The 17606-nt window shown below is 53.6% G+C and overlaps 3 protein-coding genes and 1 long non-coding RNA gene across 11 annotated transcripts in view; 2 read left to right on the top strand and 2 right to left on the bottom strand.

Annotated features, from left to right (window-relative positions):
* Positions 1 to 1447, bottom strand: part of ASCC1 (activating signal cointegrator 1 complex subunit 1) — a 40093-nt gene extending 38646 nt beyond the window's left edge. For all 8 annotated transcript variants that reach the window (XR_009963404.1, XR_009963403.1, XR_009963405.1 and 5 more), the window contains exon 1: positions 1326 to 1447. The gene's annotated coding sequence lies outside the window, so the exon portion shown is untranslated. The remainder of the gene's footprint in view (positions 1 to 1325) is intronic.
* Positions 1068 to 7987, top strand: ANAPC16 (anaphase promoting complex subunit 16). Its single transcript, XM_062611602.1, has 4 exons — positions 1068 to 1209; positions 2909 to 3066; positions 5204 to 5278; positions 7136 to 7987. The coding sequence occupies exons 1-4, from the start codon at positions 1154 to 1156 to the stop codon at positions 7249 to 7251; spliced, it is 405 nt and encodes a 134-aa protein (XP_062467586.1). The 5' UTR covers positions 1068 to 1153; the 3' UTR covers positions 7252 to 7987.
* A 411-nt stretch (positions 7988 to 8398) lies between these two features.
* On the bottom strand, positions 8399 to 13138 carry LOC134160015 (uncharacterized). The gene is made up of 2 exons (XR_009963406.1): positions 12999 to 13138; positions 8399 to 8935 (listed from the first exon to the last, which is right to left on the bottom strand). It is a non-coding gene; the product is annotated as an uncharacterized LOC134160015 (long non-coding RNA).
* A 255-nt stretch (positions 13139 to 13393) lies between these two features.
* On the top strand, positions 13394 to 14871 carry DDIT4 (DNA damage inducible transcript 4). The gene is made up of 2 exons (XM_062611595.1): positions 13394 to 13534; positions 13709 to 14871. The coding sequence occupies exons 1-2, from the start codon at positions 13438 to 13440 to the stop codon at positions 14182 to 14184; spliced, it is 573 nt and encodes a 190-aa protein (XP_062467579.1). The 5' UTR covers positions 13394 to 13437; the 3' UTR covers positions 14185 to 14871.
* The last annotated feature ends 2735 nt before the right edge of the window (positions 14872 to 17606 follow it).

Here is a 17606-nt window from a genome sequence, read left to right as displayed (position 1 = left end):
ACATCCTCCATTTGTTTCTCTCTCCCAAGGAGCTTTTCAAAAGCAAACCCAGTTCCCTGGATGTGCTCTAGAGGCAGCTGGGGAAGGGACACAAAGCACACTGAGGAGCTTACAGAGCTGCTGTAAGTGGTTACACCTCCTGCCTCCAGCGCAGAGCACTGCAGTAAGCTTGAGGCATAGGCATAGAAGTCTTACCCTGCCCTGCATTACTCCAAACAACACCAGAAACACAGGGCAGAGTTAAACTTCTTGTGGTGGAGACCACTGAATGGTGCAAAAGCAAAGCACTGCCAGTCATTGGCAGACTTCACTCTCTCGGTACATAAATGTCTGTGTTCACTGAAACTGTTAACACTGTCTATCTCAGTTGGCCTTGCTTTTAAAACAGAAATGTTGTTACTCAGAAAACAGTCTCCACCAAAAAAATTGCCTTCATCACCTGATGTTACATTTAAATAAAAAGGCATTCCTGCAGGTCAGTGAAAGAAGTGCAGAGGTAACAACCTCAATCTGCACCAGGGGACGTTTACATTGGATATTAGGAACGATTTCTTCAGAGAGGTTGATCGGGCATTGGAACAGGCTGTCCAGGGCAGTGATGGAATCACCATCCCTGGAAGTGTTCAAAAACCGTGTGGATGAGGTCCTCGGTGACACGGTTTAATGGTGGACTTGGCAGAGCTGAGGTAATAGTTGGACTTGATAACCTTAAATGTCTTTTCCAACCGAGTCGATTCTATCATTCTATGTAAACTCTGCACAGAGAAAGACGGAATAAGCCATGAAAAAAAAAGTTATGGTTGTGACTGTTTTGGTTTCACTCAGGTTTTGGGCTTTGTGTTGCTTTAACGGCAGCGCCGGTATCAGAAATCCTCAACGCAAGACCTCAGGAGCGGCCACACCCCACTGCCCCGGCTCTGCCGGGCGCCTCGCTCCCACGCAGGCAGAGGAACGCTGCGGGACGCTGAGGACGGGGTGCTCCAGGCCCTGAGGCCCGGAAGGAGACCCGGGGGTGAGCACCGTCAACGCCTCGCCTCAGCCGCCGCGGGTAACGGCGGCCGTTGCCAGCGGTTACAGCTAGCACCACCCACCTCCCCCATTCCCGACGGAAGTAGGCAGGGGCCGCGCGCACAGCGCGCCCGCCCGCCCCAGCATGCACCGCGAGCGCGATCACGCGCGCCGCCTGCGCCAAGCCGTCCGGGCGCCCAGGTGAGGTTCGGAGGGACCGATGCACCCCGGGAGCAGGCGGAGGGCGGCCCGGGAGGAGATGAGCGCTCGGCTTAGCCGGAGCTGGGAAAGAAGCTAGCGGCGGAGGCCGCACTCACCGGGAAGCTGCTCGCTACGGAAGCCGGGGAGGGGCCATCCTGGCAGAGGGTGGGGGGTGGAGCCCGGGGCGGGCGGCGCATGCGCTATGGCGCTACAGAGGCAGTTAACTTCTCGGCGGCCGTGTGGACGGGAGTTGTCGTTGCGCATGCGCAATACCGGCAGTTCCTCCCCTCGCCGCTTAGCCTGCGGCCGCTGTCCCCGTCCAAGGTGGCCGGGGCCTGAGGCTGTGGCGTTGATGGCGAAGGTGCTGTCGTCGACATGTTCTGCCGTCCTCTTCCTCTGCATTCGCCTCAGCGTATTTAATATAAAATCCTGAACCTGTACGAGGACTCCGCCGCGTTTGCAAGTATCGTTTCAGCACAAATCATAACCTTGCTTCCTTCACGAGCGGGAGCAGGGCCTGCTCAGGGTTGCTGAGGAAGGTGTTTCTGGACGTATCGTAACCATATTAAAGGTTTCTTCTATTCAGGCATTATTCTTCACAACCGGTAAGCCTCCAGCCTCCTGCCAGCTGCTGCGCTGGTTTGTATCACACACCGTAAACAAGCTTGAGCTATGTGAATGAACACACAATCCCTAGTTATGACATTTTGTCCACTAAATCCTTAAGTGCTTTCCAAAGGCACCATCTCCATAGCCTAAAGAGTCTGCAGAAGTGTATTAAGTAAGGAGGATAACAAATGTATTAAATGGGCAGGATAATTGGAAAGTGCTTGCAAGTGGTTTGGCAGAGTAGCAAGTGCTGTTTCTTACAAGTGCCAAGTGACAGCTTTTTTACTGTTGGAGAGGTATGTGACAAGTTTGAAGTACCCCATCATGGCAAACTCTACAGCCAATTCCTTTTAAAAGTAAGGCTAGGAAAAGGGTATTTGAGAGGCGACCAGGCTTATGCTGTACAGGCAGGCGGATGCTCAGCCATTGCCAGTTTAGGTCAGATGCAGCATTCCTAAAGTAAAAGCACATCTGGAGTGATTCAGAGAGCAGTTGCTGTGAATCAGGTGTAGTGTGGCTTTGTGCAGGATGCAGCCCTGGAACTGGCAGTCCCACCAGCTTCCAGGCTTTATGAAGAAGCAGCACTTTTTCTGTTTGTGCTCCTGGAAACAAGGCAAAAAAGGAAAATAAAAAGTCTTTTTATGGCCCCTGGGGAGCAGGAAGAGCACGAAGCAGTGAATTCAGGCCAGCGACCTGTACCAGGTTATTTTTATGCATGCTCTGGTCACCCTGCTGAGTTCCCAGGTCCCCTTGCCGATGGGGTCAGAGCCTGGGTTACCTTCAGTTTCTGGGTGCCACCGCGTGGTGTGACAGCTAACTGCAGCTGTCTCTGCAGCGGGTGCATGCAGTGTGTGCATGTAGCAGGCGCGGGCGGCCTCTCCTATGCATGCAGGGCAGTCTGGAACCACCAGAGCTTTGAGGCTGCTGAGCCACAGAGAGGGATGGCAGCCCAGAGCTGTGCTTACTGCCTCTTCCTGGACCTCACTGCCTTCATCTGCTGTCAGATACGTGCACGGTTTCTGGCTTTGTGCCCTGGGAAACTCCGAAACGCCCTTCCTAACTTGGCTTTGCTCCCTTTTTGTTCTTCCAGGCTGGGACGGGGTGAAATGGCAGCCTCTTCCTCATCCTCCTCAGCTGGCGGAGTCAGCGGCAGCTCTGTAACAGGATCAGGATTCAGCGTTTCGGACCTGACACCGCCCCGAAAAGCCCTCTTCACTTACCCCAAAGGAGCTGGAGAGATGCTGGAAGGTGATTGCTCCTGCATTTCTCCTTCCTTGCTGCTCCTGGTGTGCAGGCAGCCCTGCAAAGGAGTTGCTGAACTTGGCATCCTGCTGCCTTTTCAGACTTTAGCTGGCAAAAGCTGAAGGGAGGGAGGAAGGAAGCACCAGGGCTCGGGTAGGTCCTGAGCAGCCCTGGCTCTCCCACCAGTTGTTCATGAGGAAGTGATTTTTCTGGCAGTCGCCTGTTTTTTAGCTCCATGACACTTCAGATGAGGAAGCAATCTACCTGAAAGGGAACATGACAGTGTTAATTGCTCATTGTTAGCTAATCCTTTGATGTTGGGCAGGAATTACTATAAAAATAGCTGAAGTAGGAGTATTTTTCTTGGCAAAATGCGTTCTCATGTTGGATTTGACTGGGCTAGTACAGAAGGCAGCTTGTATCCCTTCTGGCCAGGAAACACAGGGCTTACTTTTGCCCTCGACCCAAATAAAACCTTGCCACAGAGGTCTGCAACAGGATAAATCAGGACTAGACATTTCCTTTAATCCTTCAAGGCTGAGCACGTTCCCCATTCAGGCTCAGTTTTGTCAGAGTATTTCTGCAGGGCCGCCTGGAGAGAGCTGGGGCTCTGATCCAGCACTGCCTCTGACGTTTGGGTGCCTGAGCCTGCCACCCTCCTCAACAGGGCTGCCTGAAGGAGGACCCAGACACATGCAGCTGCATGTCCCTGCCCCTGCTCTGGGTGAGGGAGGAAGGGCAGGTCCTCCAGATGACAGGGTTAAGCCAGGGTCTGTCTGTCTGCCAGCTCCCCTTGAACTTCCTGTGTCACTATGCTGCACACTTGACTGTGTGAGCCTGAGGTTCATGGTGTGGCTGGGACCGGGGCTTGGGTGGCCCTGCATCTCAGAAGTGACACAGCAGTCCAGGGCAGCTGGGAACTGATCGCTACATCATTTAAGGACTGTTTTTATTACACATTAGAGGACATATGCCAGTCTATTGAAGTAATTATGACTGAAGGCTTGCTCATAGAACTTAACGAGCCCTCAAAATAATGAAACACTTCACATTACCAAATAGGCAGCTACAGAGCCACTCTGCAGGACAGCCAGGCTGTGGAGTCAGAGGAGAGGGAAGTGTATGTCTGGAAACAGCACAGGGCAGCACCAACACAGCATTTCAGCAGCTTGCGAGAGGGTGCTCTGAGCACAACAAAAGCCCAGCTTATCCCTCCTACCTGGGATTCAGATTTTTCAGGGACAGAGATCTGTTTCTGCCCTTAGTGTTTGAAATTGCTTCTCCCCTCATTTTTGTGGCATGGAGCTTTTAATAGATTTTGCTTTGGGTTGACCTCTTTACCAGTAACACAGCAGTTTGTCTGCTCTGGCTGGCACCAGCAACTAAACACTCTCCCCGTCACAAGAAGCTTTAGGTTGGGTTTTTAATGTCTGAGATAAAAGGTGATGCACCAATTCTTTCATCTGGTGGGTACTAGAGGGTAGCTGCATATCAGTTTCTTGTTCAAAATCCTCACTGACTGATTTTTACTGTTACTTTAACTACCTTGCTTGTTTTTACGTAAACCCTCAGGTATTTTAGGATGTTTATTAGAAGGGAGGAGTGTAAACTCTATCAGTACTTGGCACACAATTCGCTATGTATTCCAGATTGCTTTATTTCTGGGACAACTGTGTGATCAATTACTGACTTAGATGGCAGGAGATACACATTATTTGAAATCCTTTATACAGGGTTATGGTCTAAGTCTGTGGGAAATCATAAAGCATTACAAGGACAGAAGCGTCTGAGCCCTGAGGGAACCAGAGACTGCCATAGTATTAGCTGGCTTCTCCTTAGCTTACCTTCTATTTAAAATGGGCTAAAATTGCTTGACAGAATATCAGCTGGGATGTCTCCCAGGTGTCACAGCCATTCCCCAGCCACACTGGGAGCCGGCCAAAGCCGTGCACAAGATTTTAGCACAGGGTCACAAGGGCTTGAAACCAAAGCAATGCGTGCTTAGTGGAGGGCAAAGTGTTGGAACGAGGCAAGTAGGGAAACCCACAGCTCTGACATAAAAATAGAAGGTTGGTGGCACTCAGTTAAGGCTGCTCAGTCTTAAAACTCTCAGATTAAACCACCTCCCTTTTTCTGTTTACAGATGGCTCCGAAAGATTCCTCTGTGAATCTGTCTTCAGCTATCAGGTTGCATCTACATTAAAGCAAGTGAAACACGGTAAGCACTGCAGCGCCGTCTATTTTAACTGCATGTTGACCAGGAAAGATGGCAGGGGAACACAGAGAAAAGGCTGACATGTTCTCAGGTGCTGACCACAAAAAAGCAGAATAGCCTTTTAAGTTGGCAAATTAAGGCGAAGTCAGGCCATCATCAAGTCCTTTTGCAAGCCCTATGCAAAGCAAGGAGAACCCACACAGCCTGGGTGGGAACAGGCCGTGCCTTTCGAAGGTTGTTTTTCCATCTCTCTGTGCCGCGCTGCCTTCGCGAGAGGTGAGGCCAGCAGGGGAGGTTATGGGCAGGAAACACCCACACTCTGATCTTGGCCCAGCACTGACTGTCTCTATGGCCCCAGGCACACAGACACTTGATTCCACCTTTGGTTCTCTGCCCAGCCTGAGCCCTTGTGACACCAGCAGGGTCAAGCCAGGTTTCCAAAGGTGCTCAGGAGATGGACACGCAGATGCCTGGTGTGGCGTGATGGGGCTGACTCCACTCCCTAACTCCCCAAGGAGGAGCCTTACATCTTGTTTGAACTGCTTCCCTCCTGGGGCTTTTGCCTAGCTGCCTGTAACTGAATGATGAGCTTGACTGCACAACAACTTTCATTCTCAAGTTACTGAGCAGAGCTCAGCACCAGCTTGTGTCTGCTGCTAGAGGGTCACATCCTTTCTGGTCCCCACCTCTTTTCAGCTAGAATGGGTACTTCCATGTGTTGTCTCAGACCAGCGAGGTTTCCTGTCCTCCACCAGCAAGGGTTGTCAGGAGGAGGTCTGGGAATGTGCAGCAGCCTGCAAGTCTGTGCTCCTGTATTTCTGAACCATAAAGCAAAGCCAAGCTTCAAAGCTATTGTTTCCACAGCCCTGGTGCTACTGCGGCTGTAACTACCAGGGGCTGCTGCACAGACTGGCACCCTGATAATCACCAGCCTTTGAAATTCATTTATGGAGCACCAGTCCCCTCCCCATAAGAAAGGGGAAAGGCTTAAAAAAAGATTAAGGTCATCATTTTTTGGCTTGTTTGTTTGACAGTTCCCAGAAGCACTTGGCTGCAGGAGGTGGAGTGAGAACAGTCCCACTTAAAAGCACCCACTGCTGCAGTCAGCATAAATCATGCACATTTCAAGTTACGCCTCTTGCTAGCAAGTCAGCTGTGCTGGGCCATTCTTCCAAGAGACTGCTGTGGTGTTAAACTTTGAGCAGAGCCAAAAGAAGAAGGGGCTGTTCTCATCTCCCTACCATGGCAGGCAATTTGACTGAAAATTGAGCCTGCATACCCAACACACAACTGGTTTTAAATAAAGCTAAGAGGAAGAAGATGTCTTGGGGATCCCCAGGGAGGCATCCTGTCTCTCCATAGGGACCTTTATGTCATTAGCATGCTTTGATTGCAGAGCCTTTCTGCTAGAGTCATCCAGGCCCTCCTCAAAGGACCTTCATTAAAATGAGGAGTTCCTTGTGCTGCACCCAGCTCTACCGTGGGCTGACCAAGCTCTCTCTGAACTTCTCTGTTCTTTTGCACTATAAATATTTATGCTAAAGAAATGAGCTTCATCCTGTTCTCACCCCCATACGCTAATCGACCTCGTGTTTCCCTGTTAGGACTTGAATTCAGATGGCACGGGCAGGGATGGGTAAATACACACTGAGCACCGGACAAGGCAGAAAAGCCTGTCCCTGCTTTCTCCTGAGGTCTCACCGTTTGCACAGGGCGTTGTGTAGAGTGGGTTTGTATTCAGATTGGCTCGGTGGGTTTTATTCTGCTCTGCTCCCCACTGGCAGCTGGGAATTTGCATCTAATTGAAAGGTTTAATTGCACTGTCATTGCAAACCACAGTTACCTTTGAACTTCTTGCAGATCAACAAGTCGCACGGATGGAAAAACTAGCCGGTTTGGTGGAAGAGCTGGAGGCAGATGAGTGGAGGTACAAGCCAATAGAGCAGCTCCTGGGATTCACTCCCTCCTCGGGCTGAGTGTGTCTTGGATTGCTGCTGTCAGGGAGCAGAAGTAAAACATTCTCTGGCCTGGCTTCAAAAACACCCCCCCATTTATTAAGATGCTGACAGCTGCATCGGCAGGACTGGATTTTTGTTGTGTTTTTCTTAAGCTGAGAGTAGGGATCCCGCATAAAGCTGCCAGTAAATGGAAATGACGGGATTCTCCAAGTCTTCTGCGGTGTTACGGGCTGGCGGGGCTCAGTTTCTGTAACTTAGAAGGTAGGATCAGTTTCACAGAACTTGGACAATCACCTTATTGCTCACGGAGAAGGGAAGATTTACAGTGTGTGTGTGGGGGGAAAGCAACCCAGAAACTTGGCCTGGCCTTTCCCTGTGCGTGGCTGAAGGACCGGGTGATTGGTGAGCTGGGAAGCCCGTGTCCTTGTTGCTCAAGCCAGGCCTCTGTAGAGCACAGGTAGGCCATCCTGCCAAAAACACTCTTCACCCCTAGCCATTGTTTTGGGGGATGAACAGGACAGGAACTGTCCCAGGCTGGTTAAGAGGGGGCAGGTGGTGATGCTTTCTGCAGAGCCACCGCATGTATCACTGGAGCTGTTTTCTCTCTTGCTGTTTCCCTTGTGTCTGCACAACAAGTGCTGGTAGGACACTGCTCTCTAATGCAGAAGCTGTATCTTTAATACCCTGAAACTGTTTTTTCTCTTTGTTACATATTAGATTGCTCTGTGATAATAAAAGAATTGTGTCTTTGAAACGGTTCATCTTTTCAAAGCTTGTGCAGGGGGGTCTGATGAAAGAAACAGTCAGCTGTTCCATAGGTAATGGGAGGTTTAATGAAGGTCAGAAGCAGCTTGGCTGTTACAATGGTCAGCTTAAGTTCAAATTAAAAGAAACCCTCTGAGAGGAACCAAACCATGCTTGCTTTGTGCTCAAAAGTGGATTGATTTAAATCAGATTTTAATCCTTGTTTAGCTCTGCCAGCAGAAACCCCTTATTTAAATCCATTTTAATCATCTTGTTTTCATTTGTACTTTACTGCTGTTCTTGAAGGGAACTGGATTTCCATCCTCTGGCAGAACCATTTAAACGTGTTCATTTTTCCGCTGATTACAGCCTCAACACCATGTTTTTTCTAGCCAGCAAGGAGACAGGCTTAGCACTCTACTTAAGCAATTAGACCACTTACTGCTCCAGATGCCCAGTTCTTCCATTTTCAACTTCTTATTTACACGAGGATTTTATTTTTACTCACTATTTTAGTCCAGCCACATCTGGATTGAAACAGATTAATCTGAATCCATCTCCATCATAGTTATATGGCCAGCAATTTCTGTTAGCTAAAAAGGGGGAAGCATGCAGGCATGTTCTGTATTTGTCTCTAAATTAGCCCTGGTATCAGAGTCAGCTTTTTGTGATCCAGAGCCACATGTCACCCAAAAGCAAGGCCCGATCTGCAGACAAAGCCCCAGTTCCAGGCCTGTACCCCATGGGAAGTGACCATACGGTTTCTGAAAAGGTGTCTGGACGTTCTCATGTATGGCTACAGCTCAGCTGAGACGAGTCCCAGCCCGGAAAACCTCTTCCTGGTGCTGGCAGGCCGCCAGCCCCTGCTCTGCAGGGCCTCCTGCAAAGTAAGCTGGTCCTTGGTCAGTACTGCTTTAAACGTGATGGCATTTGGTACTAAACTTCCATCCCCAAGCAGCTATTTTGAAAAGAAGGGAGTGTTTCAGTCATCAACCGTTTTGTTTTAAATCATCTGGTTTTAATCCTTACTCCAAACACCAAACGTATGTTGGCCAAACTCATCAGAAATACCCCCTGTATCAAGACAACCCTGCGGGGCTTGGAAACAGAGTTGTGTGCCTTCTGCTGTCTGCCGGCACAGCAGCGCCCCTCGCCCCTCGTACTGGCCTTGAGTCCCCCCCCACCTCGCTGCCCCTACGTGCTGCAGCCGGCGTAATCAGATACAGAAAGAGCTTTTCCTTTTTACTGCTCCACCTGAAACTTTTCCACTTCGCCAGCCCTCCAGGGAGACTGGGGGATTGGTGCCTGTGGCTCTGCTGGCAGGATGCACTGCCCAAGCATTGCCCACATCTCCCTGCAAGCCCAGTGCATGCCAGAGGTTCTAAAATGGGGGGGCTGAGATTTCCCTGAGGCAGGTCCCCCCCCTTGTCCTCCACCCATTCCGTGTTTTCCAGCTGTTTCTTAGTGGTGTGCTGGGCTCATGGCTGAACAGAGCAGGAGCAGGGAACGTCCCGGCTCCATGCAGTACACGGCTTGTTTGTATGCTTGCCCAGCACCAAAATAGACACATGTGTGAGAGCCATTGAGAGGAAGTGAAAAGTTCAGCCTGTACAGTACTACAAATGCAAAAACATGTTGTTGGCTGTTCCCTCCTCCGGCTCAGTAAACACTTTATGTAAGGCAGCAAAAACTGGAGGGATTGCTGTACAGTAAATGAAAAAAGCTTTGTGCTCCCCTTCCTCCAAACACAGGTTTTCCCTGGCAGCTGGAAATTCCCCAGCTGCCCTATTTCTATTTTACAGATCTGTGGAGCAGAGCCTGTGGTAACTATTCCTCCCCAGGGTTTTGAAGCCCTGTTGCCCCTCACCTCAGGGGTCTTTGCAGCATCATCAAAGGCTGGGTGAGCCACTCTGGGGCTATTTGGAGGCTGCAGCTGGGAGGGGAGCAGCAGGGGGCAGGGAGCCCATCAGCTGTGAGCAAAAGTTGATGTGGGGAGGGGAGGGAAAGTAAAAAACACTGAACAAAGAGCCCCGTTCAGGGCTGCTAGTTGGTTTTCCTGTGGGTGCTCGCAGCAGAACGTTATGTACTGTGCGCAAGCCACACTCGTGCCTCCCCCCCCCCCCCCCGGCTCCTCGCTGCTGGCCGCAACCCCAGTGCTGGCCGTGGCACCAAAGCACACGCTCGCCCTGTGGCTCGGCCAAAGCACCCGGCTCAGGAGGGCCTCTGCCCACACCCAGGATGCAGGACTGGGGGGCAGGCCCCCAAGCACCAGCTCATGGCTTTTACCTGGGGCAGGCAAATGAATTTTCATCGGGAGATGAATTTCACAGCCCCCACCATACAAATGGCACGATGCCAACCCAGCACTTGGCCGCCAAAACCCATCCATGGTCCTGCTTGTGTGCACGTTCCTTGTTTCTCCACCCGACTCCCCCAGTTCGCGGGCAGGCAGCCTGCCTGCCGCTGCTTGTCCTGGGGGTAGAGAAGCCTGAAAGGTTCGGCTGTGGTGGAGACCTGCCCAGCCAGCAGCACGCCGGGACCTGCTGCAGCGTCCCACGCAGCTGCAGCCTTCAGCTCGCCTCTGAGAGCTCGCCCCTGAGAGCTGGCCCCAGGCTCAGCACGGTGGTGAAGGATGTATGGGGTCACCCCTTGTGTGCCCATCACCCCCTGCCACCACTGGGGACCTGGTGACTACAGACAGGGTCAGAGAGGGTTCAAAAGGCACCCACCCTGCAGGCACTTAGGGGACCGCCCAAAAACTGTGGCTTCCTTCCAGCCGAGACCCTTTGTTACATTCCCCACTTGGACACAGATGATCACACCAGCCTCTGTGCCAACCCCAACTGGCAACTGTGTGCCAAAACAATGTGTAAATCTACCTAAAAGCAGCTTTTGGGGCAATGGAGCTGCTGAAACCCAATGTGAAGACAGGGACCGCACCATGGACAGTGGCAGCCACCCCATGGGGTAGGAATGTGCCCCCCCGCATATGTGGGACACGGTTTGCACCCAACGTGCACAGAGTCACTCACTGAGGCCCCCCAACCGGTACATCCCCTCCCTTCCTCCTCCTCCTTCTCCTCCGGCCCCTCCCCCTGCAGCCCTGCAGAACTGCTGAGCTCAGCACATCCTGGGCAGGGGCCTAGCCAGGACCCTCCCCAATGCCCGCCACCCCGACAGCTCCGGCTTAACCCTTTGCAAAGCCGGCCAGGCAGGAAATGGGAGTGATGGAGCAAATCTCATTTGGGGGCTGTGGTATGTGTGTGTCCCACAAGGCACAGCAGGCCAGGAACAGGCTGTCCGGAAAGTTTCACCCATCATCCCAAACCCCCTCTGATCTCCGCAGAAAGGACTGCAGGTCAGGGGGAAGGACACGCTGCTTGGCTAACAAAAATCACGCTGGGTTGATGCCAGCAGCTGTTCCTGGGGAGGGGAAGCACAGGGATTACAAACACTGTAGTTAAAACTTTGCTTTGTAGCACCAAACTTTCTAGAGGCTCTCCTCAGCCTGGGTTGCAGCTTCTTTCGCAAAGGAAGAGGAGCTGCAAGCCCTGCATCACCTCCCCTCCCAGCAAAAGCAGGAGCATGCAACATCGTGTTAGGATTATTTGATTTCAGAGATCAGAACTTACATTTCACTTTAAAGCCTGCCATCACAGCAGAGGCTGCCTGCTTCCCTGCCTGCCAGGCAGTGTTATGGCAAAGAAAGAAAAATATTTATGCTGGGCTTCAGAATTCAAGGTTATTTATAGCAGGGCACCTTCCCTGTGGTCCTGTACCTCCTTTTCATTTATTTGCCGTTTTCCCCCTGGTTTGACCCCAAAGCCAGCAGTTCCTCATCTATTTTCAGCCTCACCCAGGGAACACTTGCACCAATCACTTGGTGGCTGTGGGGAGAAAAAAGCCACGAGCTAGATTTCATTAAAAACAGGATCCCAAGCACCATCCAGCCGCTCCCGAGTGTGTGTGTACATACTTCACTGCACTGCACCGCACCACAAGTGCACAAGTATTGGTGTGTATTTTTAACAGCTGGGGTTGGTTCATGCTTTCTCCCAAAAAGCAGAGCAGTAGCCTTGCATGCCATGGGCGCAAGCCAGGGCTTGTTCCCAGCTCCCTGCGTAGCCCCTCTGGCCCACACCTCCCTGGGATGCTACTTGCTCCCCCGGCTTGGGCCTCTGCTCCCAAAGTGGTGACGGATCCAAGCCCTGCTTCTCCTTTGACTCCCACCACTACAGCTGCTGGTGGGGTGTCCGGACACTCACACCTGTCAGCCAGCACAGAGGTCACAGGCAGCAAGCATGGTGCTGGCATGGAGAGCCTGTCCCCCTCCCTCCTGACCCACATTTGCTCTCCACCATTGTCACTGCTGGGCTGTTATCACTCTCTGCTCAGGAAGGACAGTACCCAAGATAGCACCCGGAGTGACTTCAGAATGTGCTCAGCTCCTCTGATAAAGCCAGGGCAGCGCGGCGGCAGGAGGACAAAGCAAGCCCTTTATCACCAATTAATGGGCCCTCGGCTCCTGCGCTCCGCAGGCTCTGGCTTTGGAAAGGTCACGTACGCAGGGTCCAGCACGCACTGACCTGTGGGGTTCCGCCTCCAGAGCAGAGGGCTCGGAACAGGACAGTGTCCTGCCCCCATTCTATGGCTCCATTGGGAAAGGCAGATGGGGTTACTCCAGGCTGGCACTGAACAAAATCACTGTGCTGGGCCTTCCAGTTTTTAACAGTTTCACTCCAGCAGGCTTTATTTTCCTCAGGAACCACGACGACACTGACAAACGGGACACTGGCACCCCGATCACCTGCAGAGCCTCAGGCTCTCAGTTTGGTTTGTAACCAGAAACAGGGCAGCAGTGAACTGAGCCTGCCACGGCCCGTGGCTGGGCTGCCTCTGCCGTGCACAGCAGGACCAGGCCCTGCCAGGGCTAACACCGTCACGCTAACACCGCCTGGAAGACAATGGTGATCAGCGGGCACGTCCCAGACAGCACATACAAACCCCTCACAGCTCGTCACCTGCTGCCTGCTTCCGTGCGAGCCGGGGCGTGTGTCACAACACGGGGAACCCGTGTCCACGGCGTGTGTCCCCCTTCCCGCTGCTGTCCCCACCACAACGTGCCTGAGGCCAAGCAGCGAGGCCTGCGAAGGGCTCTGGCCCCGGGCTGCGTGTGGTGAAGCCCAAGACCAGGCAAAGCCAGGCCATGCAGGCCGGGGCCGGGGCCGGGGCCGGGGCGGGGCGGGCTGCACCGGCGCTGCCCGGAGCTCCTGACGCAACCCCCGACGCCGTTTGCAGCGGGAGAGGCGGGGCCTCCCGCTGTCACCGGGCAGGGGAGACGCCGCGGACGTGCCCCGCGTTCCCATTGGCGGGCGCGGATGGGGGGCGGGCCCCTCCGTGCCGGGTCTATATGAGGCGGCGGCGCGGCGGGTGTAGGGCAGAGCGAGCGGTGGTGGCGCGATGCCGGGGCTGTGGCACCGGCTGGCGGGAGGCGAGCCCGGCCGCCTGGAGACCTCGGACTGCGAGTCGCTAGGCAGCGCCTCCGGGTCGGAGGGAGGTGAGCGGGGTGGGAGCCGCCCTTGGGGTCCTGAGGGGGGTGGGGTTGAGTTGAAGGTGCTGTGCCACAGTTACACCCCCAACCCCCGGCTCAGCGTGCCTCCACAACCGTGAGACCCTAGCCTGTCCGCAGGCGGTGGTCCCGGTGCTGATCTGCATCCCGTTCTCTCTGCAGATGCTGAATACGCTGATGGTGTCTCCCTGCCGGACCTGGACCTGCTGCATGACCCTGAAGACGAGCTGCTGTGTGCCAACCTGATGGACCTGGTCCAGACCACGCTGGGCAGAGCCCCGCTGGGCGCCAAGCGCTGCTCCCGGCTCCTCATGCCGGCCCAGCTGCTGGCGCAGGTGAGGACGGAGCTGCTGCGCTTGGCCTGCAGTGAACCGTGTGGGCTGCGCGGGGCCCTCCTTGATCTCTGTGTGGAGCACGGCAAGGCCTGCCACGACGTGGGGCACATCACCGTGGACCCGGCCGTGGTGCCCACCTTCCAGCTCACCCTGGTGCTCCGGCTGGACTCCCGCCTGTGGCCCAAGATCCAGGGACTCTTCACCTCGGGACCGGCGTTCACGCCGCTGAAGCTGAGCACGGGCTTCAGGGTCATCAAGAAGAAGCTGTACAGCTCCGAGCAGCTGCTCATAGAGGAGTGCTGATGGGCTGTGCCAGAGAAGGGACTTACTCAAGTGCTTTGGAAGAGCCGGTTAGAGCGTGGCAGCTCCTAGCAGCTGCTGTAGTTTAGGTTAGGCTGGAGTAGGGCTGTAGGTGGAAGTAGTTGGGGCAGGCGGAGGTCCCCGCGGAGTGCCTGCCTGTGCCGGGGCATCCCTGGCAGCAGAGCCGGCCAGGACACGGGCGGAGGTTGCTTCACACTGTCGATGATTGTGGGGTGATTGCGGTGACTGCGCTCCCGGATGTGGCAGCCGAGCTGCTGGGGGCAGGCAACCTCCTCCCGTTGGCTGATTAATCATGGGGTTTTTGTAACAAGGATTGTAATCAATGGGGTTTCTGGGGGAGGGGCTGTGTGGGAGTGAGTGACAGCTGAGCTGTAAGTTTGGATCAAAGGCGAAACCCCACTGCTGGCATCTGGGCAGCTCTGTGCGGGCTCCCCGTGATGCAGGAGGGGGGGTCTGAAATCGCGTTGGGTCTTGGATCGTCAGAGGGGAGAGTGAATGGTGGGAGAGGTGACACAGGGGACGGAGGGCAGGACCCCTCACCGTGACACGCTGTGGGTGCTTCATTGGTTACAGTTTACACTCCTACACTTGATGTTCAAGTGCAAGACTTCCTATGCAATCGTGTCGGTGGTTTTTTACTTTTCTAATAAAATTTGTCTTAATTGATAACCTGCTGTCTCCGTTGTCACTCTGGGATGATGCAACCGCTGTCTAGTGGTGTGAAATCCCCTCTGGCATCCTTGGGAAGCTTTTTCCTGGCAGGTGGGAGCTGAAGGCTTTGGGAAGGGGGGGAATCCCACTGTGACAGCTCCTAATTGCAGGGCATGGGGCTGTGACTCAGGGGTGCTGAGTCAGACCCCTGAGCCAGCCAGGTGCATGCCGGTGCCTGGGCTCCCCAGCGAGGGGCTGCTGCTCTCCATGGGAGCTGTGGGGGGGTGGGCAGAAAGCCAGGAGCATTGGCTGCAGTTGCGAGGGAGGGAGGGAGGTGGGAGGGTCACACCTGCCGGGGGAGCGCTCCCCAGCTCCAAACACACTGCAGAAATGAGACCAATTACTCAAGCCTGCAATTAGAGTCACTCGGAGAAAAGGCTTTCACTAAAGGGCAATTAAGCTGCTTGGCAAATGAAGAGCCTCAGAAGGTGTGGGGGATAAAGCCAGCCTGAAAAACCATTTCCATTCAAATGTGAGCTTGTTCTGGCTCAGGCTTCTGTTGGTTTTTGTTTGGTTTGGTTTGGGTTTATTATCTTTTTTTTTTTTTCCACTCTCCTGTGGACAAACAGTAACTTTTTGATGAAAATTTCCACCAAAAAAAGTTGCTTTCGAGAAGAACAACCCACAGCCGGAGTGCTGGGAGATGAGGTTGCTCACCTATGTAAATACTGCCTCGGAGCAGTCAGGGCAACAAGGAATGCCTGGTGGATACAGCTGGAAACGTGCCTTTACAAACCCACATTGTGCAAAGCGAGGTGGGATGTTTTCCAAAGGGTCTCATGCCAGAGCATTCCCTCCCTCACGTGAGGGGCATCCCCATGCTAGGGTCAGGCAGTGCAGTGCCCTGAGGGGCTGCCCAGCACAAAACCACCCACCAGAACAGCCCTGGAGCCACTGAGAGGGCTGCAAAGGAAGCTCCAAACCCTAAGTTTTGCTGTGAAATCAGGAGAGAAGCAGATTTTGGCACCACCAGCACAGGGTGGAAGCAGCATGTGGTGAGAGATTTACAGCACGGTGACGGCAGCAACACCGGTGGCCTGGCTCTGGCTGTGCCGTCATCACCTCTGAGACACATTGTGTCTTGAATATATATATATATATATCTATAAATACACAGTTTTATGTATCGAGCCCCTAAGCACGCAGAGGGGATGGCCCCCTGTCTCGCCTGTTCCCTGCCAGCCTTTCTGGGGTGGGTGAGGGCCTCCACATCACATTCATTTAAATCATTATTACAAGGAATAATGCCAAGAGAATGAAAAACAATGCAGAATGACAGCCTCTTTGTTGGGGGGGTGCCCAGCAAAACCCTCCATGTGGGTCCATACGCCCCTGAAATGCCCCATGGTCACAGCTGCAGCCATGAGTGATGGCAGGTGAAGCTTTGCTTCTATTTATAGCAAAATGGCCTTTCTGTGACAAATCTGGGGGGCTCTCAAGGTCCCTGGGGTTTGGCAGCTGCCTGGAAAGTGCCAGGAGCTTCCAGCGAGGCTGTATTTAGCATCTCCCAGTGCAGGGGCAGGCAGAGGGATATTTTGGGACCTGGGAGGTGGTGATGGGGTTATTTGTGGCACTGGCCTCAGTCCCGGGAGTCCAGGTGCCATCATGGTGTTGGGAGAAGTGAGATTTTTGGGACATCAGCAGCAATAAGGCAAATGGGGATTTTAGTCCTTGGATAATGCTAAACCCTCTTGTGTTGCTGCCAAAAATGATGGTGGTCATATGCAGGGTCCCCTTCACTCCTTACATGTGGGAAGAGGATGATCATGGGGCACCTCCCTTCCCCTGCTGCCTCCCTGCCTTTGGCCACCACTCCAATTAAAAGCACGGGCTAATGACCTACCAAGTAGGGAAGGAGCTAATAGGCAGCCAAAATTGCCCACACCTTTGGTGAGTGGGAAGGGACCAGCACACTGAAAGTGCAAAGCATCTCCCATTGCTCTGGGCTGGGAATGACCCAAAATGCAGCAAAAGCACCCAAAAAACTTCTGCATGGATGCAGCTGATTACAGAATTAAAGCAGGTAAATGGAGTGGCGGGGTCTGTGCCAGTGGCACCAGGGCTTTGCTGGGGGCTGTGTTGGTTCATGCCAGACACTCCCAGCCAGCACAGGCATTGTGGGAGGTCAGCAGGGCTGACTCACTGCCACGGCTGAGAACAGTGCCAAGGGGAAATGGAAGCGACGTGACCCCTTGGCCTCTGAGAGGAGGGAAAAAATGGGAAAGTGGGAAAGAAACCACCCCAAAACCTCCAGTCCTTTGATGTGTGGGGCTACGGAGGCAGGGGGGAGCACGAGAGGGGTCAGGCCTGCCCCAAGAGCCAGCAGTTTCTCCTCTTGGGAAACACGTCTAGGCCACATTTCCATCCAGGACAAAGGCAGCCCACGCGTTCCTGCCCACCACCCTCCCCAGACCTGTCTGAAGGTCATCTTTGAACACTGGGATGATGCTGCCAGAATGGTGGGATTCTGGAGTGAGAATAAAGCATCCCCAAAAACAGCTTGGCCAGAGGATGTGGGGGACCTGGCTAACAAAGGTGCTTTGATTCAAGAGAAGATGAGGCACAAGGCACCCTACTGGGAGCATCCCTGTGGAACCAGTTTGAAGCAAAGATGTCTTTCTAAGCCTTTGCCATCCCCTTACCAGGACCCACAGCTAATTCAGGGGGCACTACCTGCTCTCCAGCTTCTCCCT

Source organism: Pezoporus occidentalis, unplaced genomic scaffold (assembly GCF_034315485.1).
Source record: "Pezoporus occidentalis ecotype Australia unplaced genomic scaffold, CSIRO_AGI_Poc_V1 ctg155, whole genome shotgun sequence".
Lineage (NCBI taxonomy): Eukaryota > Metazoa > Chordata > Aves > Psittaciformes > Psittacidae > Pezoporus > Pezoporus occidentalis.
Note: the sequence above shows the minus strand (reverse complement) of the source record. Positions and strands in the feature narration are given on the sequence as shown.